The 27869-nt window shown below is 42.5% G+C and overlaps 2 protein-coding genes across 6 annotated transcripts in view; both read right to left on the reverse strand.

Annotated features, from left to right (window-relative positions):
- osmr (oncostatin M receptor) overlaps positions 1-3141 on the reverse strand; it is a 39662-nt gene extending 36521 nt beyond the window's left edge. The window contains exons 1-3 of one of the 2 annotated variants that reach the window (XM_036980418.1): positions 2831-3141; positions 2499-2662; positions 463-619 (exon numbers count right to left, since the gene is read on the reverse strand). In XM_036980418.1, the coding sequence (XP_036836313.1) occupies positions 463-619; positions 2499-2662; positions 2831-2918 (409 nt within the window). In that variant the 5' untranslated portion in view covers positions 2919-3141. Of the gene's footprint in view, positions 1-462; positions 620-2498; positions 2666-2830 lie in introns of both variants that reach the window. The other variant, XM_021606784.2, reaches the window with a different exon arrangement.
- Positions 3142-3321: 180 nt separating this feature from the next.
- Positions 3322-27869, reverse strand: part of LOC110526143 (rho guanine nucleotide exchange factor 28) — an 80679-nt gene continuing 56131 nt past the window's right edge. For 2 of the 4 annotated variants that reach the window (XM_036980417.1, XM_036980414.1), the window contains 21 exons: positions 27073-27226; positions 26748-26803; positions 23508-23559; positions 22958-23078; positions 22725-22849; positions 22295-22435; positions 21826-22076; positions 21530-21655; positions 21169-21286; positions 20668-20928; positions 20350-20426; positions 16894-17072; positions 16582-16670; positions 16088-16279; positions 15824-15952; positions 15454-15587; positions 15018-15065; positions 14565-14840; positions 9474-9725; positions 8138-8468; positions 3349-7635 (listed from right to left, as the gene is read on the reverse strand). In XM_036980417.1, the coding sequence (XP_036836312.1) occupies positions 7439-7635; positions 8138-8468; positions 9474-9725; positions 14565-14840; positions 15018-15065; positions 15454-15587; positions 15824-15952; positions 16088-16279; positions 16582-16670; positions 16894-17072; positions 20350-20426; positions 20668-20928; positions 21169-21286; positions 21530-21655; positions 21826-22076; positions 22295-22435; positions 22725-22849; positions 22958-23078; positions 23508-23559; positions 26748-26803; positions 27073-27226 (3309 nt within the window). In that variant the 3' untranslated portion in view covers positions 3349-7438. Of the gene's footprint in view, positions 7636-8137; positions 8469-9473; positions 9726-14564; positions 14841-15017; positions 15066-15453; positions 15588-15823; positions 15953-16087; positions 16280-16581; positions 16671-16893; positions 17073-20349; positions 20427-20667; positions 20929-21168; positions 21287-21529; positions 21656-21825; positions 22077-22294; positions 22436-22724; positions 22850-22957; positions 23079-23507; positions 23560-26747; positions 26804-27072; positions 27227-27869 lie in introns of all 4 variants that reach the window. The other 2 variants (XM_036980416.1, XM_036980415.1) reach the window with 2 other exon arrangements.

Genomic DNA, 27869 nt, shown 5'->3' on the forward strand with positions numbered 1-27869 from the left:
TATGTACCCATGTGATTTTAAACATGACATAATCAAGTCTATATCTCATTACTCAAGGCTGCAGTGAGCAGGTCTGTGACCCTCTCTGCTGTATGGTAGGTGCACCTTTCACCAATTAACATGATTTTATTTTTGTACTATTTCCAAGCATACCCAAAACAAACATTTGAAGTTACAATATGAAACTTCAGTCCAATTCATTTGTGCAATAAGCCTGGGGATGGGGTTAAACTTTACTAGTTTAGCCTCTTTTACATAAATATGACAAAATGAATCAAGTAAAAATCACCAGCCTCTAGCAAGAGTCTTGATTGAGCAACTTTGATGAGATGATAGTTACAAAGAGAAGAGGAAAAGGAAGAGGTCTTCTTTCTTAAAAATGGCAACACACACAGATCTGATAACATGACAAGTGTTAGAACATAGCCTTTTCTAACAGACATGAACAACTACATTTCTCACCATAATTTGTCTTCCATTGGCTCCAGTCACTTGGGTCTGCATGGCTGCATAAACGTCGTATTCTGATTGAATGGTCAGCACATTGTAAAGGCAGAGTAGACACCCAGGTCCATGTTAACGTGGAGTCACTACCGAAAGGACAGCTACTCACTTTACTCTATATGATGGAAATCAGAAATGAAACATCATGAAAACACAGAACAGTCAAATCTGACTGGTAGTACTGATTTTAACTGTCTTGTCATGTTTATTGTCCTACTGTCATGTCTTTCTTTATTGTCTTGCTGTCAAGTCCTTTCCTGTGTACATACAGTGGATTCGGAAAATAATCAGAGCCCTTCCCTTTTTCCACATTTCGTTACGTTACAGCCTTATTCTAAAATGGATAAAATTTTCCTCATCAGTCTACACACAATAAAACAGGTTTTTAGAAATGTTTGCAAATATTTACATAAGTATTCAGACTCTTTGCTATGAGACTCGAAATTGAGAACAGGTGCATCCTGTTTCCATTGATCATCCTTGAGATGTTTCAACAACTTGATTGGAGTCCACCTGTAGTAAATTCAATTCATTGGACATGATTTGGAAAGGCACACACCTGTCTATATAAGGTCCCACAGTTGACCGTGCATGTCAGAGCAAAAACCAAGCCATGAGCTCGAAGGAATTGTCAGTAGAGGACCGAGACAGCATTGTGTCGAGGCACAGATCTGGGGAAGTTACCAAAAAATGGGATTCCCGAGTGGCGCAGTGGTCTAAGGTGCTGCATCGCAGTGCTAGCTGTGCCACTAGAGATCCTGGTTCGAGTCCAGGCTCTGTCGCAGCCGGCGGCGACCAGGAGACCCATGGGGCGGCGCACAATTGGCCCAGCGTCGTCCAGGTTAGGGGATGATTTGGCCGGCAGGGATGTCCTTGTCCCATCTTGCTCTCGGGACTTCTGTGGTGGGCCGGGCGCATGCACGTTGACACGGTCAGACACGACAGGTTTCTGGTGTTTCCTCCGACACATTGGTGTAGCTGGCTTCCGGGTTAATTGGGCATTGTGTCAAGAAGCAGTGCGGCTTGGTTGAGTTGTGTTTTGGAAGATGCATGGCTCGCGACCTTCGCCTCTCCCGAGTCCATACGGGAGTTGCAGCGATGAGACAAGACTGTAACTACCAACTGTTTGCCAAAAGGCACCCAAAGGACTCAGAACATGAGAAACAAGATTCTTTCGTCTGATGAAACCAAGATTGAACTCTTTGGCCTGAATGCCAAGCGTCACGGTGAAGCATGGTGCTGGCAGCATCATGCTGTGGGGAGGTTTTTCAGCGGCAGGGACTGGGAGACTAGTCAGGATCGAAGAGAAAGATGTACAGAGAGATCCTTGATGAAAACCTGCTCCAGAGCGCTCAGGACCTCAGACTGGGGCGAAGATTCACCTTCCAATAGGACAACGACCCTAAGCACACAGCAAAAGGCAACGCAAGAGTGAATTCGGGACAAGTTTCTGAATGTCCTTGAGTGACCCAGCCAGAGCCCAGACTTGAACCCGATCTAACATCTCTGGAGAGACTTGTAAATAGCTGTGTAGTGACGCTCCCCATCTAACCTGACAGAGCTTGAGAGGATCTGCAGAGAGGAATGGGAGAAACCCCCGAAATACAGGTGCTCCAAGTTTGTAGTGTCACACCCAAGAAGAATTGAGGGTGTAATCACTGCCAAAGGTGCTTTAACAATGTACTGAGTAAATGGTCTGAATACTTATGTAAATGTAATACTTCATTTTAAAAAAAATAATAATAACATTTGCAAAACCATCCAAAAACCTGTTTTTGCATTGTCATTATGAGGAATTGTGTGTAAATTGATGAGGGAGAAAAACAATCAATTTTAGAATAAGGCTGTAACATAACAAAATGTGGAAAAAAAAATAAAATAAAAAAAATACTTTCCGAATGCACTGTATACAGTAATACAAGACAATGGTTCTCCTTGGAAACAAACACATACATAATCAATCAATTGGACAAATGGCCTGAACTGTTACTCACGTTGTGAACGATAGTGAGGTTGTCAGTGCGTCCGACCTGTATTTCATAAGTATCACCGCTTTCCCTTGTTAAACCAGTGTGATTGACCAGCCACTTCACCACAAGGCTCTGTGTAGCAACATTAGCCCGCAGCTCAGCGATTATTGGCCGAGGAGGTTTACTGCCTGCTAAAACAACATATAGCTAGCTCACTTATGGGCATGCTCTCAATTTAACAATTCCATCTGTTTCTGTGTAGATCATACATTTCATCTGACTGTTAATTGCTATGTACACTTACAATACTATACAACTTTGAGTTGACCTTTGACTTCATACAAGAAAGGTCTTACCTGATTCCAAGCAGGATCCATTTAGATATACAGAGGAAGTTAAAAGGAACAGAAGCACATGAATAAACCAGGATATACCGCAATGCATCCTCTAACCTCTCAGAGCAAACTGTGTTGTTCAAATTAATGATACTAGTAAAAGTACAGGTCTAATGTTGAAGGTTCTTGTAGCCTCTGTTCCTGCAGACCGGTGTTCATTCACAGTCCACGCTGACTGACTGTGAGTTGGCATCCAGGAATGAGTCAGAAGTAGTTATGATATTAACATTGGGCACTGTCATTGTCAGCTGACGGGCTCAGTATTGAGCAATAATATGGTTGTTTGAGTATGAGATGGGGGAACACTAGAGGGCACTGTGGTAAAGCAGCCTTCAGGATGAAATCTGTCCAATGGCAGCCTGTTGATGGTGTGAGTAGCATGAAGTTGCCCCTGGAAACTGATCTAAGGTCAGTAAATGATCTGGGGAGGACATCATGATGTTGAAAATGTATTATTACTGAGTAATTGCATAAGCTATTATATTGATAGTATCCTGGCACGAATGGGAACAAGACAACATGGCTAGTTACCATGAGGTAGAGCCTATGTAAAACTGAACTATTCACACAAAATAAAAATGCTATACAATTGCTGGTTATGCATTTTATAGTATATTGTTAATATGGCACAAGGCACAGGTTTCTTTCAATTATACATATATTACAACTTAAGGGGGAAAACATCCATATTACACAACATCAACAAAAACATAACATTGTACGATGTGTCTTCCGCATTTAACCCAACCACTCTGACAGTGCATGAATACGTCACAATAAATAACAAACAAACCAACATGTAATCTGTATTTTCTCTTTAGAGTAATAAGCAAGCTCTATTAAACAAACTACATCTTGACAATGGACATTTGGCACATAGTAGAGTATGGGTGCTGAGGGTGCTGCAGCACCCTGCAAAAAATCAGGATAAAAATAAAAATATTAATAAGTATTTCCACAAAAGTAGTGCACTTGGCCTTTACTAGTCCTGTATTAGCGGACCGATATAGCCATCTATAGCACATGCAACAACAACAACAAAATCACAGCACCCCCCCACATCTTCCCAATGCCCCTAGCAGATAAAAATTCAAAGAGATCCCAAAAACTCCCCCCAAAATGGGCATGTCGTCAGTTAATTGTTTTGTTAAATTTTTTTGCTGTGCACTGAAAGTGCTTTATCTTGAAAACTTAACTGCTGACTTTTTAAACAGCTGATTAGTGAACAAAATACTAAAATATAGTTTTTGAACAAACTACACCTTTAACACTATGAGTGTGTCCTAACCTCTTATGGGAGTGCCCTGCAATCCTGCATTTCAACAAGGGAAATTAAGAACATCATAAAAGTGCAACTAGTTTTGAAAAGGGAAGCACAACAACACAAAGTGCACCAAATTAAAATACCTATAGTTTTAAGGAGCTTTTGTGCACAAAGGAAAATTGGTTTGAGTATCCACTAAAGAGAGGGTTACTTACATAAAACACATACTGCACTCCTAGAATTAATGGCGACTCGAGGAACCCCGGAGATCCTCAAGGATCACCTGGAGTTCCTCAAGGAATCATTGCTAGTCAATGGTTCATATTTGCACCTTTGGTTAGTTAATAGATCCTTGGAGGAACCTTTAACGTTGCAATGTAACAACAGGTTCCTGGAGGAACCATGTAGTGGAGGCGTGGCTTAGTAAGGGCGTGGCTATACATTCCTGTTCATATCTATTGTCATCACATGTTAAAGTTGAACACTGACAGTTTTGTAGCTTCATTGAGGCGTACAGAGATTTAGGAGTTCCTCGAGAGCCTATGCAATTCCCAAAGTTGGTAAAGTTACAATTTATTACTATATGTAATCAGCTATGTTTATATTATTATGATGAAATTCTTATTAATATTATATTAGAATATGCAACATGCATAAATATTGAAGGAAATTTGAAATTTGCAGTGTACAAACTTAACATGATGAACAGGAATAACATTTAATCTCACCCATGAGATTAAATGTTATTCCTGTTCATCATGTTAAGTTATATATATTTTACCCCCTTTTTCTCCCCAATTTCAATCTTGTCTCATTGCTGCCACTCCCCAAAAAGCTCGGGAGGTGAAGGTCAAATCATGCGTCCTTCCTCCGCCAAACCGCACTTCTTAACACCCGCCCGCTTAACCCGGAAGCCAGCCTCACCAGTGTGTCGGAGGAAACACCGTTCACCTGATGATCGAGGTCAGCCTGCAGGTGCCCGGCCCGCCACAAGGAGTCGCTGAAGCGCAATGAGCCAAGTAAAGCCCCCTAGCCAAACTTTCCCCTAACCCGGACGACGCTGGGCCGCTCTATGGAACTCCTGATCACGGCCGATTGGGATATAGCCCGTGATCGAACTTGGGCTGCAGTGACGCCTTAGACCACTGCGCCACTCGAGAGGCCCTATCATATATTATTAAATTGATTCAGAATTGAACCCCTCCCATCACAAAAAGGTTCCGGTTTGAACCTTTACACAGGGGTTCCTCGAAGAGGGGTTCCTCAAACAACCTCTGAACTGGAAAGGTTCTGCTCAAAAAGGTTCTTCCAGGCAGGTTTACTTCTAACAGTGTGTACGAACAGGCACTTATTTCTGATTACATACAGGAACTAAAAAATTGTCAATATACACCTGTATTTTCTTAAAGATCATACTTTCAGTCATGGCAGTAGCTAAATATGAGGACCAAAAAATGAAAAAGTATACAAAACAATAAGAACACCTGCTCTTTCCATGACATAGAATAAAAAGGTGAAAGCTATGATCCCCTTATTGATGTTGCTTGTTAAGTCCACTTCAATTAATGTAGATGAAGAGGAGGAGGTAGGTTAAAGAAGGATTTTTAAGCCTTGACACAATTTAAACATGGATTGTGTGTATGCCATTCAGAGGGTGAATGGGCAAGACAAAAGATTCAAATGCCTTTGAACGGGGTATGGATAGTAGGTGCCAGGCGCACCAGTTTGAGTGTGTCAATAACTGCAACGCTGCTGGGTTTTTCAACAGTTTTCCGGTGTGTATCCAAAATGGTCCACCCCCCAAAGGATATCCAGCCAACTTGTCACAACTGAAAGTATTGGAGTCAACAAGGGTCAGCATCCCTGTCGAATGCTTTCGACACCATGTAGAGTCCATGCCCCTAAGAAATTGAGGCTGTTCTGAGGGCAAAAGAGGAGGTGCAACTCAATATTAGAAAGGTGTTCCTAATGTTTGGTATTGTCACATCTTCTCCTGCTCCTCCCCTCTGGCATTCGACGTCGCCGGAATACTAACCATCGGTCCTGGGATTCATCATTACGCACACCTGGCACTCACTATGATTCACACCTGGACTTCGTTCATAATTTCTTCCCCTTTAAGTCACTCTCCTATGTTCACTCACCAGTTGGTATTATTCTTGTGTACCGGAGTGTAGCCATATGGAAATGTTTTGTTGTTTTATTAAACGTTTCAACTGCACCTGCTTCCCGACTCACAGCTCCATTATTACAGGCATACTCAGTGTATAAAGCTCTATTAAGGGTCAACATCTAAATATGGCTCCCAGCGTTGATCAAAGCTCAGAATGCTTATATCATTGATCTGACTGAATTCCAATCACGCCTGCCTCTTTGCGAATGAGTGGAATCATGAACAGTGGTTTGTCCATTATGTATGCCTGGATTTGCCTTTTTAGCAGCTCATTCGCCACTCTCTCAAACGGTTAACTCTGCCCTTTCGCGGCACAGGCCGAGAGCGACGTGAAATTAACTACCCCAGCTTGCAATCGGCTCAATAGGAAACTAGTCTAGAGACAATGTTGACAGTGTTTGCGAGATGTCGGACTAAAGGCAATTTAACTGTCCCGCACTCCAACTATTGTCTACAGACATCCCCCAAACAAAAAACAATTATCAGAAAATGAGTGCACAACTGGTAAATAGTCGCTTATAGATATGTCAGTCAGGTGGCCATCTGCTGGCAGAGACTTATTGCAGTAAGTTGAAGGGCTCTGGCTAGTTTTACTTAGCCAGCTGGAAGGATGAAGTAAGAAGCTAACGTTAAACGGAGCCTACCTCAGCAGGAGAAAAAAAAAACACAAAGTTGTAACTTTGCTTTATAGAGTAAGCTACTGATACAGACAGTGATGTGAGGCTAAGGCAGGCTGCAAGGCGGAAGCAGATAGGCAGAGAGGGAGCAAGCAGAGAGAGAGGTTAGTACAGTGGTTCCTAAAGTTGGGGTCAAGGCCCAAAGTGGTGTCCCCTGAGAAAATCTGTACTAATCTTATCAAACAAGCTATGAACTTAAATGTTTCAGTATAAACATTCAAATGGCATATCTTCCCTAAAGGCCTACATTAAAATGCAAACAATACAGTACAATACAGCTAAAAATGTAATGCTTTTTTGTTTCGTCGCTTCCGGACGAAAACTCAAACCCATTTTTTTGGTAAAAAACATTTACATGCACACACAAAGGCAGAGAGGGGGTACATTGATAGATGTACATAAGGCAGTTGGCACTGCACACTTCTCTCCCATCACTCCATCAGTCTTGTCATTCCTCAGAGGTACACAATGTTCTCCTCTCCCCCATCCTCACTGTTCTTTCCATTCAAAGAGAAGTAGGCCTGTGGGGTGAGGAGAGGAGTGAGGGATGCCGAGGTGGGGAAGTTCTCCTCGTACAGACCCAGGCCTGTGACCCCTGACCCCAATGAACCCAACAACCCCAGGGTCAGCCTGTCCTGTGGAGGGCTGAAATCTAACAGAAGAAAACAAGGAACATTATCGGCCAATCCCAAATCAACCCCTGGCACCTGCATCAACCTCTTGCCCCTCCCCATATGCATTTGGGTGGATCAGAATGGACAAAATATTTGTAAGAAATATGTCTATGTTGTTTAAAAGCTTAAATTACAGTGCATTTATGGGTTATTTTTTTTACTTGGGGGGGAAATACATAATTGGTGGAGTACTGTGGATACACCAGTATACCTGTGAGCCTCCCAGGCCCTTGATGCCCAGGGTTAAGAACATCAATTATAGATTAATAATATTACATTGTATAACATTCTTTAAACGTATTCCACGTGTCCCTTGGCCAGAATCAATTTAATATGTTGTTAGTAATGTTCATATAATAAATGATAACAATAAATAAAAATATCTGTCTGCAGTACCCACAGACCCCACTTTGAGAACCCCTGGCTTAAAATCCTCTGAGATACACAAAGATTTGCTGTCTATGACAGCATCATACTCACTGTTGTTGTTGGGCCCCTCATGTCCTGTGGTGAACCTGCTCCTAAAGGGGTTGTTTTGGGAGCTTCCTGACTGGAGGTGACTGTGTTGGTGTGTCAGTAATTCTGTGGATGGTTTACTGTGGGCCTGGCTGAGCAGAGTGTTGAGGCTGTTATAGAGGCTGGGCCTGAGGCTCAGTTTGGGGCTATGGAGGGGGCTGTCCTGGCTCTTTCTCAGGCCAGAGTGGAGGCTCTGGTGCTGGTGCTGGTTGTGGTGGAGACGATTCTGTTGGAGGGAATGAAGAAGAGCAGCCTCGTTGCCGTCCAGGCTGCCTGACCGACTGTGGTTAGACACCTGAGGGGAGAGGAGGGGGAGAGGGTGGGGAGAAGAAAGTAGTTGTAAATCTCAGCAGAGAACACACACAATCCTACCAACCTTCACAGTCGTTCATATTTCCAATTTTTCTCTCTGTCACACTTATTCACTCACTCCTTCCTTTTCTATGGCTCAACCCCCACCCCCCCTTTCCCTCCTTGTACCTTCCCCACCCACCTAATCTTGTTCACCAGACACTTCCACCCAATGCTCGGAAGGTCTGGTAGATCAACGTGTCAATCCTGACCTTCGTTAACCCAAAGAAAGAATGGAAAAAAGTCCCAGTCCAATAGAAAAAGTCCTGATCCATAGCCATTGATTATACCAGAAGCTACAAATTAGTAATGAATCTTTAAGCTCTTCCTTTGTGGGTCTATATATCCAAACAGCATGCAGAACACCAAGGTGTCAAAAGCATGGTTTCAAAAGCTAGCTAGGGAGACCCTCCCTCCTCTGATTGGTTATCGGACGGTCACGTTGTCACTGAGCTCAGAGTCGCCGACTGCTAAGTCACTGAATGTATCCTTGTGTTTCCTGCCCCCATTGAAAACACCTGGTGACTGGTAGTTTGGTCGCTAGAGGTCTGTCCTAGTATTATTGTGCCATAATCAACCACCTCCCTCCAAACCTTCCCTCGAACATCACGTCTGATGCAACAAGGAGATTTCAGCTGTTTGAGTCCATTTTCTCATTTTTATTAGGATCATTTGTTTTCTCCCACAAGATTGACACACATTGACCACACAGATTTCGATGTATAGCCAGCAAGGCATCTACATTAAGTCAGCGAACTACTGTTTAGCATCTCAAATTTAGGGGAATGCTTTTACTGTCACACACACATGTTTTCTGATTCAGAGCCACAACTTGCATGTTCAGATATTATTATTATTAAAAAAAATGTACTCCCACATAGGCCAGATTTGAGTCATTGTTCTTCCAGGCTTATTTGCACCAATTAGCCTTGGGAAGGTTACCACCCACCTGTTCCAGGTCCAGCGATATCATAATAGGCAGGGAGCTCTGGCGGTTGTGTCTCCAGCTCTGGAGCAGCCTGTGCTCGGCTTCCACCCTGTCCCTGTCCCTCTCCATGCTCCTCTGACCCTCCCTCAGCCTCTCTAGGTTCTGCTGGTACTCCAACAGCTGCTGCTCCAGCTCTTCCCGCTCGCGGCGCAGGCTCTCAGCCTCCAGGTGGCACTGTCGCTCGCGCTGCTTCAACAGACTCACCTTCTCCCCCTATATGCAGAAGAATAGTATTGGCATCAGAGAGATGGGACGATAGCAAGTTAAAACCTCTCTGCGCACGGAACCCGCTAGCGGGCTGAAATTCCACAACATACGGTGATCGCTACATAAATAGTCATATTAAACATTCATGAAAGTACAAGTGTCTCGCATGTATAGAAAGCCTAAAATCTTGCTAATCCGACTGCATTGTCATATTTAAAAAAGGATTTACTGCGAAAGAATACAATGCGATTATCTGAGCATAGAGCCCCATAAAAAACTACAATTTTAACCAGCACAGGCGTAACATAATCACAAACTGCATTAAAATAAATCGTTTACCTTTGACGATCTTCGTCTGTTTGCAATTCCAATGCTCATTGTTACACAATGAATGATCTTTTGTTTGATAAAATCCGTTTTTATAGCATTTTGTGAACCGCTTGTGTCGTGAATTCCGTCTCATTCCATTTTCGACGACACATTCCAGGTAAATAACCCACACAGAACGTGATTTTTCCAGTCATGTTTGGTTTCACTGCAATCAACTATTTTTTTTATAACACAATCAAACCTGATGGGCCATTTCGCGGGACGTATTGACTGAAAGAAACCGATTTGAAGACAACAAGTCATGAAATCATTGTGCACCAATGATTTGCCCGCTGTTTCGTTGATTGACTGTCTTTTAACCCAATGACCACTGATCGTCTTGAAATCTAGCTGGGTAGATAGCCAATGAGCTGAGGTAAACGGCAATAGGTCAAGTTTATGTGTTGCAAGACCAACCCATGTAGTAAGCTCCAGCGTAAAGAGAGTCATTCGCTATTGAAGTTTCATACCGGAAGGAGAAACACATATTACGCACTGCATTGTTTGGTAAACGCGCAGATTCAGCTGTTTATATGTCAATCAGTTTGGCGACTAAGTCAGGGAAAGCTAAATCTAAGTCTAGATATACAGATGTACACACAATTTTAGATTACATTTATTGGGAAAGTGAGACAGATTGTTGTAGGACGATTCATTTAGCGATTGTGGAGGAATATTTTTTGAACGGGAGAGGACATCGTTTTGGACTGGTAAGTTCTTATCATGCTAATGCCCTTGTTTGAAATTAATAATATAAAATATTATTTGTGATTTTTATTTTATTTTAGAAGCAATATATAAACATGTAATGTCATGAAATGTGAAATGCGTGTGTCTGCCGCCCCACCCCAACCCACATGAAAATAGCCTATTTGAGGCTGTTGAGGGGAGGGCAGGCCCACAACAATGGCCAAAGTGAAATGGAGACAGTAGATCTAGCTGTTCTGTCGTAATATAATAAAGACAGTAGATTTAGCTGAAATGTCATAATATAAAAGAGACAGTAGATCTAGCAGGTCATAATAATATATTCAACCTTATGTTCCCTGTACTCTATATATATATCTGTTTATTATACCTGTTGAATAAGGGCTCATATGTGAAACTATTCTAACTGAACATTTTCTTTCACAGTGACACTGACTCCGAATGGGAGTCTTATCCGGTGTCCTGTGTGAATTTAAGTATGTTCTCTCTAATTCTCTCTTTCTCTCTCTCGGAGGACTCGAGCCCTAGGACCATGCGTCAGGACTACCTGGCATGATGACGCCTTGCTGTCCCCAGTCCACCTGGCCTTGCTGCTGTTCCAGTTTCAACTGTTCTGCCTGCGGCTATGGAACGCTAAACTGTTCATTTTTACTCTTGAGGTGCTGTCCTGTTGCACCCTCTACAACCACTGTGATCTCCACCCGGCACAGCCAGAAGAGGACTGGCCACCCCTCATAGCCTAGTTCCTCTCTAGGTTTCTTCCTAGGTTTTTGCCTTCCTAGGGAGTTTTTCCTAGCCACCGTGCTTCTACACCTGCATTGCTTGCTGTTTGGGGTTTTAGGCTGGGGCTATATAAATTGACTTGATTTGATAGAGGACTGAGGGTCTTCCAAACATTGAAAGTGTGTAAATAGTTACCCATGTTATTTTGTAAATGTATATATATATATTTTTTTTTTTCATATATTTTTTTATCAATAATTCTATTTTTTCCCTATTTTTTTCCCATTTATTTTTCAAATTTTTTTGGGGGGGGTGTGTTAGAATACCATTTTGGTATTTTGTATATAGTTATTTGTTTCAAAATGTATACCTTCACCAATTTGGCCACCTGGGTACATTTGGGCTACTTGTGTGGGACACCTGGGTGACTTCATGATAAATGTCATGTAAGCACACTCATTTTGGAAGTTATCATTCTGAAACTTTGCACAAGTACTGTTGCCCTCTTATATTTTTCACTGAAATTGTCCCCATCATCCTATCTGAATGTTTGTTTTATCTTGTTCATTTTAAAGATGATGATACAGAAATCGTATGTTTTTTTCCATTGTTTTATCTAAACCAGATCTATTGTGTTATATTCTCCTACATTCAATTCACATTTACACAAACTTCAGAGTGTTTTCCTTCAAATGGTACCAAGAATATGCATATCCTTGGTTCTGTGCCTGAGCTACAGGCTGTTAGATTTGGGTATGTCTTCAGGCGGAAATTGCACAAAGTAGGGGGGGGGGGGGGGGAGCTCTAAGAGGTTTTAATAAAGGCTTAAAATGAACATAATGTGCTATGGCACTCTTATGTCACCTTATGCCATTCTTACAGTACCAGTCAAACGTTTGGACACACCCACTCATTCAAGGGCTTTTCTTTGTTTTTACTATGTTCAACATTGTAGAATAATAGTGAAGACATCAAAACTATGAAAAAACACATATGGAATGATGTAGCAACCAAAAAAGTGTTAAACAAATCTAAATATCTTTGAGATTCTTCAAAGTAGCCACCCTTTGCCTTGATGACAGCTTTGCACACTCTTGGCATTCTCTCAACCAGCTTCCCCTGGAATGCTTTTCCAACAGTTTTGAAGGATTTCCCACATATGCTGAGCAATTGGTGGCTGCTTTTCCTTCACTCTGCGGTTCAACTCATCCCAAACCATCTCAATTGGGTTGAGGTTGGGTGATTGTGGTGGTCATGTCATCTGATGCAGCACTCCATCACTCTCATTCTTGAACAAATAGCCCTTACACAGACTGGAGGTATGTTGGGTCATTGTCTTGTTGAAAAACAAATGATAGTCCCACTAAGTACAAAGCAGATGGGAAGTCGTATCGCTGCAGAATGCTGTGGTAGTCATGCTGGTTAAGTGTGCCTTGAGTTCTAAATAAATCCCAGTGTCACCAGTAAAGCATTCCTACACCATCACACCTCCTCCTCCATGCTTCGCAGTGGAAACAACAAATGCAGAGATCATCCGTTCACCTACTCATCTGTCCTCCAGCTAGATCATTGTGCTACTCTACAGTGTGCTGTTTGTGGCTACTGTAGACCTTCTTTGCAGAATGGTGTGTTTTAATCAATTGTTTTGTGACGTAAATATATTCAGTGTAGTTATATCTAAGGACAACTTTTTAAATGTTCTACAATTGACATTTTTAGGAAATTCACTGAGGAGGATGGTTCTCCCCTTCCTCTTCTGAGGAGCCTCAACAGCCTCAACTCCCTGTTATTGCTTTCCAAAAATGTAAATAATAATTTGACAATGCCATCAAATGTTTGCATTTTTTGGCAACTTGTAGAGATAGAAGAGGTCAACTAAACATGTAAAAATGTTGATCAAGTTCTTTTGTTATTCACTCTTACTTGAAAAAGAATGGACTGCAAATAACTAGCTGGTTCTGATAATAACATGTCTCACTCAATAAGCACCCCCACACCATCACACCACCTCATCCATGCTTCACAGTGGGAACCACACATGCGGAGAACATCCATTCACCTACTCTGCATCTCACAAAGACACGGCGGTTGGAACCAAAAATCTCCATTTTCGACTCATCAGACCAAAGGACAGATTTCCACCAGTCTAATGTCCATTGCTCGTATTTCTTGGCCAAGCATGTCTCTTCTTCTTATTTGTGTCCTTTAGTAGTGGTTTCTTTACAGCAATTCGACCATGAAGGCCTGATTCACGCAGTCTTGACAGTTGATATTGAGATGTGTCTGTTATTTGGGCTGCATTTCTGAGGCTGGTAACTCTAATGCACTTATCCTCAGCAGCAGAGGTAACTGAGTTTCCTTTCCTGTGGCGGCCCTCATGGGAGCCAGTTTCATCATAGTGCTTGATAGTGACTGCACTTGAAGAAACTTTAAAAATTCTTAAAATTTCCTGCATTGACTGACCTGTTTTAAAGTAATGATGGACTGTAGATTATTGTTGCTTATTTGAGCTGTTCTTGCCATAATATGGACTTGGTATTTTACCAAATAGGGCAATCTTCTCCATACCACCCCTATCTTGTCACAACACAACTGATTGGCTCAAACGCATTAAGAAGGACGGAAATTCTACAAATTACCTTTCAATAATGCACACCTGTTAATTGAAATGCATTCCAGGTGACTACCTCATGAAGCTGGTTGAGAGAAGGCCAAGAGTGTGCAAATCTATCATCAAGACAAAGGTTGGCTACTTTGAAGAGTCTCAAATATTTGTTTAACACTTTTTTGTTTACTACATCATTCCATATGTGTTATTTCATAATTTTGATGTCTTCACTATTATTCTACAATGTAGAAAATGGTAAAAATAAAGAAAAACCCTGGATTGAGAAGGTGTGTTCAAACTTTTGACTGGTATAAGGGGCTTACGTAGTGTTCTCTTTGACCTAAATCTTCTATCAGATTGTGCTTTGACAGTACTATGTCACCCTATGTAATTCTAAAGTCAGTGTTATGACAAGATTATGTATTGTGAGTTCTTACCTGTTGTCTCTCCCTGGCCAGGCACTCTCTCTCCCAGCGCTGCTGTTCCTGTCTCAGCCTCCCCTGTAGCTTCTGAATCCCCTCTACCTCCTCTCTCCTCCTTTCCACACTCATCCTCTCTACCTCCTCCTTTTTCTTCTCAGTACTCCGCTGTTTCTCCTGCTCCTGGGCCACATTGCCATGGAGACAGGAGGGGGTGTGTGGGAGCGGGTGCTCTAGCTCCAGTAGGAGGAGCTTTTGAACCTCATACCAGCTGTCCTGGATGGTCACAGCTGCCTGCACACACCAATACATGGTATTTACAAACAGACCCTTTGGTGTAGGCGGATCTGAATTTATCAAAATAGGTTTAAGTAATTTGGTGATTTCTATAAGTAGCCTTCCAGGCTAAGGGATGCTACCGCCAGGTGGTTGTTTGGGCACTAGGGTTAAAGAGTGTGTGACGTTTCTCACCTGCAGACTGTAGAGCAGCTGGGTCAGGCTCTGGACACTCTCTGCCACCTGCAGGATAAAATATGCCTTTACAAGAGGACAGACAAAACTATGAAATCTGTTGGCACTCCTTTGCCACACACACACACACACTATCCTCGTGGTGACCTAAAATTTACTTCCATTCAAAATTATATTTTCCTTAACCTCTAACACTAAACCTAACCCTTACCCCTGACCTTAACCCGTAACCCGAATCTAAACCTAAACCAAACTCTTAACCCTAACCACTAACCCTTATCCTAAATCTAATCCTAATTGTAACCCTAACCCCTAAGCTAAAAATAGCCTTTGTCATCAAGGGGACATGAGAAATGTCCCCAAGAGGGAGAATTTTTCTTGTTTGACATTTTGGGATTTTAGGTCCCCACAAGGACCCACACCTATCCACACACACCTTCATTGGTGCTCCATTGGTGTCTCTTCTCCTCAGCTCGGTTATAGAGTGCCACAAGATGGTGTCTGGCCCTGCCCACTCGCCATCCGACACCAGAGAGGCCGAGCTCACACTGAGCGTGCTCGGATAGTCCACTACAGTAAGAGGACACCAAAAACAGTCAATTTAAAGAAACAGTTCATGATTATAGTAGAATCAAACACTTTTGACATTCTTTCTATTTTGGGGTAAACTATTCCTTTACTGTGTGGTTGTGTGTCTCATACTCACTCTCTGTAGGCGATTCCTGGGTAATTCCATAGTCGTTGGAGGTCGTGGTTAGGGTTAGAGTTAGGGGCTTATTAGGGTTAGGGTTAGTGTATTGACTCACACTCAGCGGGTGACTCCTGGATCCTGCAATGGCTGTTGTAGCTGCAGTACTCTGGGACTCTGACAGGGGGGCTGTGGCTGGGCTCAGTGTGGGCCTCACTGGCCTGCAAGGTAGACATCAGCTTCTCCGCTACATACAAAGAGAGCGAGAGAGAGAACAAGAGAGCGAGCGAGGAAAGAGAGAAGAGATATCTCTCAATATACTCTCTAATATAAAAGGAGAGGATGCAGCTGTGCATAGTGCGCCTGTGTGTGTGGTTCTCACCCTCTTTGAGTGCAGCTGTGAGTAGTGCAGTGGTCTGCGGTGGCATTTGAGCATCAGGGTCTGGTTGGACCAGTAGGTGGTGCTGTGGCAGGGGCTCTGGTGTATGAAGGGTTAACTCTGTCAGCTCGGCATACAGCTGTAGCTTCTCCTCCAGACCACTGCAGATACGCTGGTCCTGACTTGCCAGGGTGTCTGAAATAACGATATAGATCATGGATCACACTCAGTTTAAAGGGAAGTCCTGTAAATTGCAACATAATATTGGATGGTTCCTCAACCTGAAATTGGTCTATTGGCCAGGAGAAAATGTAATCTATGGTAAGAAAGTCAGCTGAAGTTTGTAATGGCTATTTATAAGAAAAGCAAACAATGGACTACAGTTTCTCCTGGCTCACAGACCATTTTTTTTGGGGGGGGGGGGGGGGCGCTACAAAGTGTCTGTGATGGGAATGGTTAAGTCCATGATGAATGTGTAGGGATGACTGATGTCTTACCTTGGAGTTTGTAGATCTTCTGAACTCTCAGCTCAGTGTTCCGTCTGACCTCAGTCTCAACACATCTCTCTTCCTCCTCCTCAGGACAACTAACACACACACACACACACACACACACACACACACACACACACTCTGTTTGGCTCAGTCGGTAGAGCATAGCACTTGACACGCAAATAGTCGTGGGTTTGATTCCCGCTGGGGCCACCATTATGTAAAATGTGTGACTATGTCGCTTTGGATAAAAGTGTCTGCTAAATGGCTTATTATTGTTATATTATCAACACACAAACACTCACACACACTCCTCACCTCTCTACGGCCCGTCGTATGTGTCTCATCCAGGCGTTCCTCTCTTCTTTCGAGAAGGTGTGAACCTCGTACATCTCAGGCCCCACTGAGGAGGCAGAGATTAGGAACATCCCTCTCTCCTCATTGGCTACCTCTCTCACAATTAGCTTCTGCAGGGGGATGACTGGGGGCTTCTGGTCCTGGAGAGGGACAGTTTAAATAAGGTCATTTTCCGGGAAAGAACACTATTGGCATCCTGTCTGACTGACGGTTCTCCCTGGCTCCCTGTTTAGTTGAATAGTTCTTCGTTTTTTCGTTCTCCTTTTTTGTTTTGTCTACTTTTCAGCCTGTTCTCTGTGAAGTACCGGAGTTCTGCAAAAAATGTTTTTGGTAAACAGCTAAATGATGGGGCTGGAGAAGTGTATACACTCTTAAATTCATAGACGGAACTATGGATGCAAGGACTGACCATACATGAAATTAAAATGACAGTACCAATACCAGTTTACCCCTTTAAAACCTGTTACGGCTAGACGTTCCGCTAGCGGAACCCCTCGACAACATCCGGTGAAATGGCAGAGCGCCAAATTCTAATTAAATTACTATAAATATTAAACTTTCATGAAATCACACATGCAATACACCAAATTAAGGCTACACTTGTTGTTAATCCAGCCAACATGTCAGATTTCAAAAACTCAGAAATAGCGATATAATTCATGCCTTACCTTTGAAGAACTTATTTTGTTGGCATTCCAAAATGTCCCATAAACATCACAAACGGTCCTTTTGTTTGATAAAATCCGAAAATGTCAATTTATTTGGCACGTTTGATCCAGGAAAACACTGGTTCCAACTCGTGCAACATGACTACAAAATATCTAAGTTACCTGTAAACTTGTTCCAAACATTTCAAACAACTTTCCTAATACAACTTTAGGTATTTTTAAACGTAAATAATCAATCAAATTTAAGATGGGATATTACTGTGTTCAAAAGCGGACGAAAACAAAGTGGAGCGTGCTTTCAGGTCGCGCTTCCCAACCACAACAGTACACTAGACTCGACCCTCGTTCTGAACCCCATGCTTCTTAATTTCTCAAAGGAAAAACATCAACCAATTTCTAAAGACTGTTGACATCTAGTGGAAGTGATAGGAACTGCAAGCAAGAGCCAGAGAAATCTAGATCCATAGAGAAATCCAATTGAAAAGAGAGTGACCTCAATTTCTTTTCCCTGGATGGATTTTTCTGTTCTGTTTTTCTGTTCTGTTATACTCACAGACATTATTTTAACAGTTTTGGAAACGTTAGAGTGTTTTCTATCGAAATCTACCAATTATATGCATATCTTAGCTTCTGGGCCTGAGTAGCGGGCAGTTTACTTTGGGCACGCTTTTCATCCAGACGTGAAAATACTGCCCACAAGCCCGAAGAGTTTAAATTGCTCTTATGCCATGTACAGTTCATTTGGAAAGTATTCAGACCCCTCCCCCTTTCCACATTGTGTTACTTTACATCCTTATTCTAAAATGGATTAAATAAATATTTCTCCTCATCAATTTACACACAATACTCCATAATGACAAAGCGAAAACAGGTTTTTAGAAACGTTTTCAAATGTATTACAAAGTAAAAACAGAAATACTTTATTTCCATAAGTATTCAGACCCTTTGCTAAGAGACTCGAAATTGAGCTCAGGTGCATCTTCTTTCCATTGATCATCTTTGAGATGTTTCTACAACTTGGAGTCCACCTGTGGTAAACTCTATTTATTGGACATGATTTGGAATGGCACATTCGTAGATCTCCGAGACAGGATTGTGTCGCGGCAAAGATCTGGGGAAGGGTACCAAGACATTTATGCAGCATTGAAGGTCCCCAAGAACACAGTGGCCTCCATCATTCTTAAATGCAAGAAGTTTGGAACCACCAAGACTCTTCCTAGAGCTGGCTTCCCGGCCAAACTGAGCAATCGGGAGAGAAAGGTCTTTGCCAGGGAGGTGATCAAGAACTTGATGGTCACTCTGACAGAGCTCCAGAGTTCCTCTATGGAGATGGGAGAACCTTCCAGAAGGACAACCATCTCTGCAGCACTCCACCAATCAGGCCTTTATGGTAGCGTGGCCAGACGGAAGCCACTCCTCAGTAAAAGGCACAACAGCCCACTTCGAGTTTGCCAAAAGGCACCTAAAAGGACTGACCATGAGAAACAAGATTCCCTGGTCTGATGAAACCAAGATTGAACTCTTTGGCCTGAATGCCAAGCATCACGTCTAGAGGAAACCTGGCACCATCCCTCCGGTGAAGCAAATTGGTGGCAGCATCATGTTGTGGGGATGTTTTTACAGCAGCAGGGACTGGGAGATTAGTCAGGTTGAGGGAAAGATGAATGGAGCAAAGTACAGAGAGATCCTTGATGAAAACCTGCTCCAGAGCGCTCAAGACCTCGGAAGGTGAACCTTTGGCCCAGTCTAATAGGACAAAGACCCTATGCACATAGCCAAGACAATGCAAGACAATGCTTTGTTTCTGGCCATTTTGAGCCTGTAATCGAACCCACAAATGCTGATGCTCCAGATACTCAACTAGTCTAAAGAAGGACAGTTTTATTGCTTCTTTAATCAGAACAACACTTTTCAGCTGTGCTAACATAATTGCAAAAGGGTTTTCTAATGATCAATTAGCCTTTTAAAATGATAAACTTGGATTAGCTAACACAACGTGCCATTGGAACACAGGAGTGATGGTTGCTGATAAGGGGCCTCTGTACGCCTATGTAGATATTCCATTTAAAAAATATGCCGTTTCCAACTACAATAGTCATTTACAACATTAGCAATGTCTACACTGTATTTCTGATCAATTTCATGTTATTTTAATGGACACATTTTTTTGTTTTTCTTTCAAAAACAAGGACATTTCTAAGTGACCCCAAACTTTTGACCGGTAATGTAAGTGTCGAGATGGTGCGTTAAATCCCTGACGAAGCCAATGTATCCCATTGAATCCATTTCAGCCATTACAGGGATGTGTTACAAACATTGTCGGGAAAAATCGAAAGGCACAAGCAAAAGAATGAAAGAGTCGCAGGAATAAAATGGAAGCAATCAAGCCAGTGTTACAAGTGGATTTTGCACCCCTCAAACACAGGAAATAGTTGGCTAAAAAAGACAGACCCTCGGGTGGGCGGGGCATGCGCGATGCCAGTTAGAGGTAGTTTCGCGAGCCAATCATGCTAGCATGCTAGCTGTCCCCATATGCTTCCAGTCATTGTGCTAACACTAATGAATTCGTCTGACTCTGGGGAAGTAGGCAAAGGGCTTGATTGTCAAAATCCCGAAGCATCCCTTTAACGAATCCTTTTTGTTACTTTTTGCAGGATTTTTTAGGTATGGAATCGAATTGCAGATAAGGCACGAGGTAATGAAATAATGAATCAAGTGTAATGTAACGAGATTGACCAAACCGGCATACCACGGCAGCAAATATGAGTCTCTGGTCCTTCTCCTGCAGGAACACCAGGACATCAGTCAGCAGCAGAGCCAGGGTGTCTGCAGAGAGAGTGGGTGAGGGAGAGTGTTAGAATAGACACTGTTGCGACCTAGGTTGGTGCCACAGTATAAGCCACTGCCTCTGGAATGCATTCCGCTGCAGCATGGGTTCGAAATCGGCCCACTGTTATTTCAGAAACTCTCTCCTCTATCTTTCCACTTGATCTATCCGATCATATAAAAAGAGTGGGACTGCCACATTCCTAAAAAAAAAAAAAAAAGAACAGAAAAAATAAATAACCTTTTAGTCTTCCCGTAGCGGTTTTCCAGTAGACAAGTCCCTTGTGCTGCAGCTCCCTCTGTTGGTGTTTTCCTAGCAGGTCGTCCTTGCGGAACACCTCGCCGCTCTTCAGCTTGGAAAGGCTCTTGTTCTCCACGCGGCTCAACACCTCCTGCAGCTCCTGGGCTTTCTCGTACTTACTCACACTCGTGTCCACTGCAGTGATGATGTCACGCACCTGAGTGAGTGCCCGCGACAGCTCAGTGTGCTCCTCACTGCCCTCTGGAGGTAGAAGGAACAAAACGCTTAAATTCAGCGGCTAAAAACAATCTATACTGGCATACTTGACAAAGTTTCATTGTATAGTTGTATACATAGTGCAAAGAAGAACATACTTTCTCTCTCATGCTCTCTCCCTCTCTTGCTTTTATGCTCTCTCTCTCTCTCCCTCTCTCTCTCTCAATTTTGCTCTCTCTCTCTGTCTGTCTCTCCCTCCCTCCTTCCCCCCTCTTTGTAACTGACCGGGTGTATAGTGCAGTATCCTCTCCAGTAGTACAGGATACTTGGTGATGCGCTGAGTCACTAACAGGATGAACTCTGGCACCTCCCTTCTTCTGACCAGAGAGTTGTTACTCTGTTGCTGAAGAAGAGACAACAACTGGTGTGTGTTGAGTGAAAGATAGACATTTTAAAGAGGAGCAGTTGCCAAACAACTTTCCCAGTTAAAAACGGCCTCAGTGGCATCGGTAGTCATAAGAAAAGTGTTAATAACACACACAAAACCAAGGTAAAATCATCTTGTTCAGTCCCTCCTTAAGGACATTATTGACCAAACATAAAAACCAAGTTGGACTCAAAAAGAAAGCTTCCATCAGAAACATACTTTGACAAACACCTGGAACTTCTTGTTCTGCTGCTGCAGCTCTTTGAAGACTTTGACAGCCTCCGTGTGGTGACTACAAAACTCTCCGTACACTTGCTTCATCTTCACAGCGTTGTCTTCTGAGAACTAACAACAGAAATAGGGAATATGAATAGGCCTTGAGTTGTCCAGAAGTGTGTAAATGTGGTGTTTGTATGATGTGGTGTTTGTGTTTGCATGTTAACAGTGAATGTGCATTTGTGAGTAATAAGCATACATGCATGTGCTTGCATCTGTTGTTGTGTGTGCGTGTCAACCTGTTGCAACAGTATATCCCCTATACTGTGGATGCAGTAGTTGTGTGGGTGTCCGGGCTGGGCTGAAGCGTATCGCCGCTCCTGTAAAGATCCGAAGAGATTCCTGTGGAAGAGCAGGAGAGGATCCAGACAGGGAAAGATGCGAGCCACACACTCCCAGTCCAGTTGGAGCTCATCCAGCATCCCTCGACGAAACACCTCGGACATCACCGTCAGTGTCTGGATGTGGTGCAACTCTGTCTGCATCAGCTCTACACGGGGAGAGAGAGAGACAGACAGAGAGAGGATTATGTATAAATGCTTGTTCACGCACACACACACACTGGTGCACATGCACAAACGCATGCGCACACACACACATCAACACACCGTAGATATGAGATACTGAAATGTGTTGCCATTCCTTTCTCATGGGTACATGACCATTGTACGTACACACACTCTCACACATGCACACACACTAACACACCGTAGATGACATCCTGACGTTTGACGGTGTGTTTGTCGTGTTTTCTGCAGAACTCAGTTGTGACGGCCAGACTCCAGGACTCAACCTCAAACCCCACCAGGTCAGCCGATAGGTCGCTGAGCAGGGGGGCGTCGACCGACTCTGATGGAGATAGGTCAACTTATTAGGAAAGGCACTGCAATAGACTAGCGTCCTGTCCATGGGTGTATTTGTGCTTTCAGCTGCCTCACACTACAGAAACAGGAGATGGAACAGAGACAGATGGGCCATTCTGGCTTGGACAAGGCTCCATCTGAGAAACTTAACACACACTTCTGCTGTTGAATCTTGTCTGTTTTGTATGTTTACAGTATGTGTTGATGATGTACCTTAACAGGTCTGGTCCTTCTAATACCCTGGTGTTGTGCAGTTGTACAGTTCAAGCCATTACCCTGTGTGGTGAGATGGTAGTCTGTGGATGATGCGGTCCCTGTGACCTGTACCCCCTCTTCATTAAGGGAGCAGCTGTTCCACACGTCACTGTCCACACTGACCCCCACAGCATTCCTTAGCCTCCTAGAGAGAGCGAGACGGGATCTATTAGTGAAGCTGGAGAGACCTGTGCAGTGTGTGTGTGTGTGTGTGTGTGTGTGTGTGTGTGTGTGTGTGTGTGTGTGTACTCACCTGTCTGTAGACTCAGATGGGCTCTTAGATAGGGGAGCAGTCATATATTTTCTGCCTCGGGGCAGCATGGTGAGGAGGGAGGAGGAAGAGGTGAGGGAGGCAGGGGAACCCTCCCTCATCACTGAATATGGGGACAGGAGAGAGAGGGGGGAGAAGAGGGAAAGTTGTATATAACAACAACAATTCTACTAATTGTGTTTCAAAGGATCAAAACTGAGAATGTCTCCTTCAGTCACCTGATCTGACCTTGACTTCTTAACTTGACCTCTGTGTCACAAACACCCATAACAGGGACAAAGCCTCACACTGTAGTTATAGTGCAATGGCGCATTCATTCAGTGTGTGAGAAATGCTCAATGTCCTCACATTGCAGGCACACACACGCACCTGGCCCCCATTAAACTTTAACACATTATCAGAGAGGAGGAGGGAGGAAGGGGGAGGGAGGGAGAAGGTATACCTAACTTACTCGGCAGGAGAGATGAAGGAGAAGAGGAGGAGGATGTTGATGAATGGAGATAGTAGAGGAGAGGAGGAATGGCAAACTTACTGTGTGGGAGAGATTTGGACTTTAACATCGCCACATTCTTCTCCAGAGGCCTCTGAGGACAGGATAATCAAATCAAGATTTATTAGTAGCACTTACTTAGTAGTTCATTATCAGTACATCTACTAGCCTTCTCTAATTTGCACATGAGATTGACTTAACAGTATGGGGGTGGTCCCGATAAATCTGTAGTTTATCATATGCAGTGGCGACGCGTCATTCAGGGCAGGTGGGGCATGTTATTTTGCCATTAATATGTGTCACATATCAGTTTGCAAACAATATAAAAAAAATAATAATAATTGAGTTAATAAAGCCGCACACAAACTAGGTGTCTTTTTTGCTTTCATGGGTAAGGCAGCTCCAAAATGCTGGTGTTTCAGCCTAGCTCAGTGCTTTCTGTGTTGGTGGGGCAGCCAGTGGAAAATACGGAGCGTAGGGGTTGGTAAAGGAAGAACCCCATGAAATGGACAAAAATGAATGGCATCTATTGGCATTGGGCCAACCATACACACAATTGCGAATATCACTCAATTGGATGGCAGTTGGTCAAAAACATATTGCAAGATAAACATGTCAAATGCCAGGTGTTATAAACCAAAAATACAAAAGGTGGCGAGCGAGCTCCGCCGTAGGATTTCATATATGAAATGGTCAGAAAGTCAAGTCTCAAACGTGAAATCTTCAAAATTGTAAAAATAAATTTTACCTCGTAAAAAGTGTGTTTTGGACCATTTTTTGAAATGTTTTCAATTTTTTGGTAAATTATACATACACTACCGGTCAAAAGTTTTAGAACATCTACTCATTCAAAGGATTTTCTTTCTTTTTACTATTTTAGACATTGTAGAATAATAGTGAAGGCATCAAAACCATGAAATAACACATGCAGTAACCAAAAAGTGTTAAACAAATCAAAATACATTTTCTATTTAAGATTCTTCAAATAGCCACCCTTTGCCTTGATGACAGCTTTGCACACTCTTGGCATTCTCTCAACCAGCTTCATGAGGTAGTCACCTCATGTCCAGGTTGATATATTATCGAATAGATATTTGATATTTATCGGCGTTGTCGTGACCACTATTTCTGGTGGATTTCTGAACATAATGTGACAAACAAACGGAGGTATTTTGGGTATAAAAATAATCTTTATGGAACAAAAGGAACATTTGCTGTCTAACTGGGAGTCTCGTCAGTGAAAACATCCAAAGATCATTAAAGGTAAACGGTTAATTTGATTGCTTTTCTGATTTTCGTGACCAAGCTTCCTGCTGCTAGCTGGACATAATGCTATGCTAGGCTATCGATAAACTTACACAAACGCTTGTCTTGCTATCGCTGTAAAGCATAATTTCAAAATCTGAGACGATAGGGTGTTTAACAAAAGGCTAAGCTGTGTTTTGCTATATTTCACTTGTGATTTCATGAATATGAATATTTTCTAGTAAGATTATTTAACCGTTGCGCTATGCTAATTAGTGTAGTTGCTGACAATTCTCCCGGATCCGGGATGGGTAGTTCCAAGAGGTTGAAAGTTAATTTGTGGAATTTCTTTCCTTCTTAATGCGTTAAAGTTTCTTCAAGTGCAGTCACAAAAACCATCAAGCTCTACAATGACACTGGCTCTAGTCACGGGAATGGAAGACCCAGAGTTACCTCTGCTGCAGAGGATAAGTGCATTAGAGTTACCAGCCTCAGAAATTGCAGCCCGAATAAGTGCTTCACAGAGATCAAGTAACAGACATCTCAACATCAACTGTTCAGATGAAACTGTGATTCAGGCCTTCGTGGCCGAATTGCTGCAAAGAAATCACTACGAAAGAACACCAATAATAAGAAGAGACTTGCTTGGGCCAAGAAACACAAGCAATGGTCTGTAATGGTCTTGTTAATCTAACTGCACTGTCCAATTTAAAGTTGCTATTACAGTGAAATAATACCATTCTATTGTTTGAGGAGAGTGCATAATTAAGAACATGAAAAGTTATGACAAAAATTTGAACAGGAATGCAGTGGTTCATTGGATCAGTCTAAACCGTTGCACATACACCGATGCCATCTGGTGGCCAAAATCTAAATTGCCCCTGGCTGGAATCATACATTATGGCCTTTCTCTTGCATTTCAAAGATGGTACAAAAAATACAAAATAACGTTTTTTTTTCTTTGTATCTTTTACCAGATCTACTGTGTTATATTCTTCTACATTCCTTTCAAATTTCCATAAATTTCAAAGTGTTTCCTTTCAAATTGTACCAAGAATATGCAGATCTTTGCTTCCAGGGCCTTAGACTTGGGTATGTCATTTTAGGCGAAAATTGGAAAAAAGGGGCTAATCCTTTAAGAGGTTTTAAGCAAATCAGCCATATCAGCTATGTTTTTTTAAAGGCAGTAAATAAGGCTGAATGAACTGTTGCCCTGCTAGACAAGGCTTCGCTGATAGCCAGGTGTAGCAGTGGTAAGTTGGGACTGCTGTTTGGACAGCTCTATGTAGGCCCTAACAGTTTGTTGGCACCGTTTCTCACCGTTATAGTGCAATTAATGTATTGTTTAGTGCTGTGTTGTGTGTTTAGTGGCTTTGCTGTCATGCATTTTTTGGTTTGCCACACCAAGATGTACATGCTAAAATCGACACTGGCAAGTACATTTACAAGACAAAGCTAGACTGGATGCCATGTATTCTCCCAGCTCAGCTATAGTGTGAATAGGATCCTAGCATAGGTCTCCATGTTCTTTATGACGTGTTCAAAACATGTCTGACACTCGGAAATTGTAGTTTCCGAGGGTAAAAAAATCTATTTGAATGGCCCTCCAACTCTTAATAACAAATTGGAAACTCGGGTAAGATCTGAGTACTCCCACTTCCCCGACATGTTGAACTCTGATATCACCTACCAAGGAAATTACCGTTGATGACAAAATGTTTTCGGCAGTTAATTATAAACAACAAAATGTTATTCATCAAAAACAGCCTATTTACATAAATATGTTTTAGAACACTATAATTTGTTTGTTTGCGAGCATGTTAGCCGTAATTCTTGTTTATGGTTGAAGTAACTAGTCAGGTGTTAGTCAATTGTCATTCTCTCTGAATTCAAAGCATATGAATGCAAACAACTTGTTGCTCTGAATTTAGAAGTTGGATTTCCGAACACATGGCATGAATGTAGCATTAGTTCTCAGTGATATACAGTACTCATGGGGTCAAAGGTGAAAGAATATGTTCAGTAGGTGACCCATACCTTCCCACAGGCTGCAGTCGAGTCACGACAGCCCTTATGGACACTCAGAGAGCAGTCTAGGGAGGAAGTGACATTTTATGACTTTCACTCAGTATGTTAATTGTCACAGTAATCAGATACTAGTGCTCAGCAGAGCCAATTGTGCACAGAGTTTGACCTCCAAACTATCCTCCATGTTAGCATTAAAGATTTTATAAATAAATTCTAATTAGCAATCTTAAGGGATTGGAATTGCTATCAAATTGCCTTGTTATTAGACATGGCCAAAGACCTGAGCAATAGTCCCCTACAGGGAATAGAGAGTGACAAAAAGTACAGTACTCACTGGTACACTGCAGAAACTCTTTCCCAGGGACAGGCTTGTCACAGGCCACATATACAGACAGCCCAGAGGGTCCTGAGGGAGAGACTGGCACAAACTGGTGTACGTTAGTTGCTCCTGTCTTCTCCTTTCCAGTCTTCTCTTTTCCCTCCTTCACCTGCAGTGCAGAAAGCCCCAGAGAAGCCAAAGCCATGGGTGGGGGGTGTTTTATTTGATGTACCAGACCAGTGAGGAAGAGAGAGCTTGAGAGAGAGATTAAGGCACAGTCAGATGTTGCTATTACCTGCTACTGTTGTGTAGACAGTGACATATTCAATTGCACAGTAATATGTAGAGTTGAAGTCGGAAGTTTAAATACACTTAGGTTGGAGTCATTCAAATTCCTTTTTCAACCACTCCAGGAATTTCATATGAATAAACTCTAGTTTTGGCAAGTCGGTTAGGACATCTACTTTGTGCATGACACAAGTAATTTTTCCATCAATTGTTTACAGACAGATTATTTCACTTAATTAAGTGTGTGTTCTCTGGTGTACAATAAGATGGTTAGATGTCGTAAAACTCTTTCCACAGTCCTCACAGCTAAAAGGTTTATATCCTGTGTGTGTTCTCTGGTGTGATACCAGGTTGCCTGACTATCACAATTCCAATGGGTCAGAAGTTTACATACAATAAGTTGACTGTGCCTTTAAACAGCTTGGAAAATTCCAGAAGATGATGTCATGGCTTTAGAAGCTTCTGATAAATAATGTAAATTAGCCTCAGTCAATTGGAGATGTACCTGTGGATGTACTTCAAGG

Source organism: Oncorhynchus mykiss, chromosome 6 (genome assembly GCF_013265735.2).
Source record: "Oncorhynchus mykiss isolate Arlee chromosome 6, USDA_OmykA_1.1, whole genome shotgun sequence".
Classification (NCBI taxonomy): domain Eukaryota; kingdom Metazoa; phylum Chordata; class Actinopteri; order Salmoniformes; family Salmonidae; genus Oncorhynchus; species Oncorhynchus mykiss.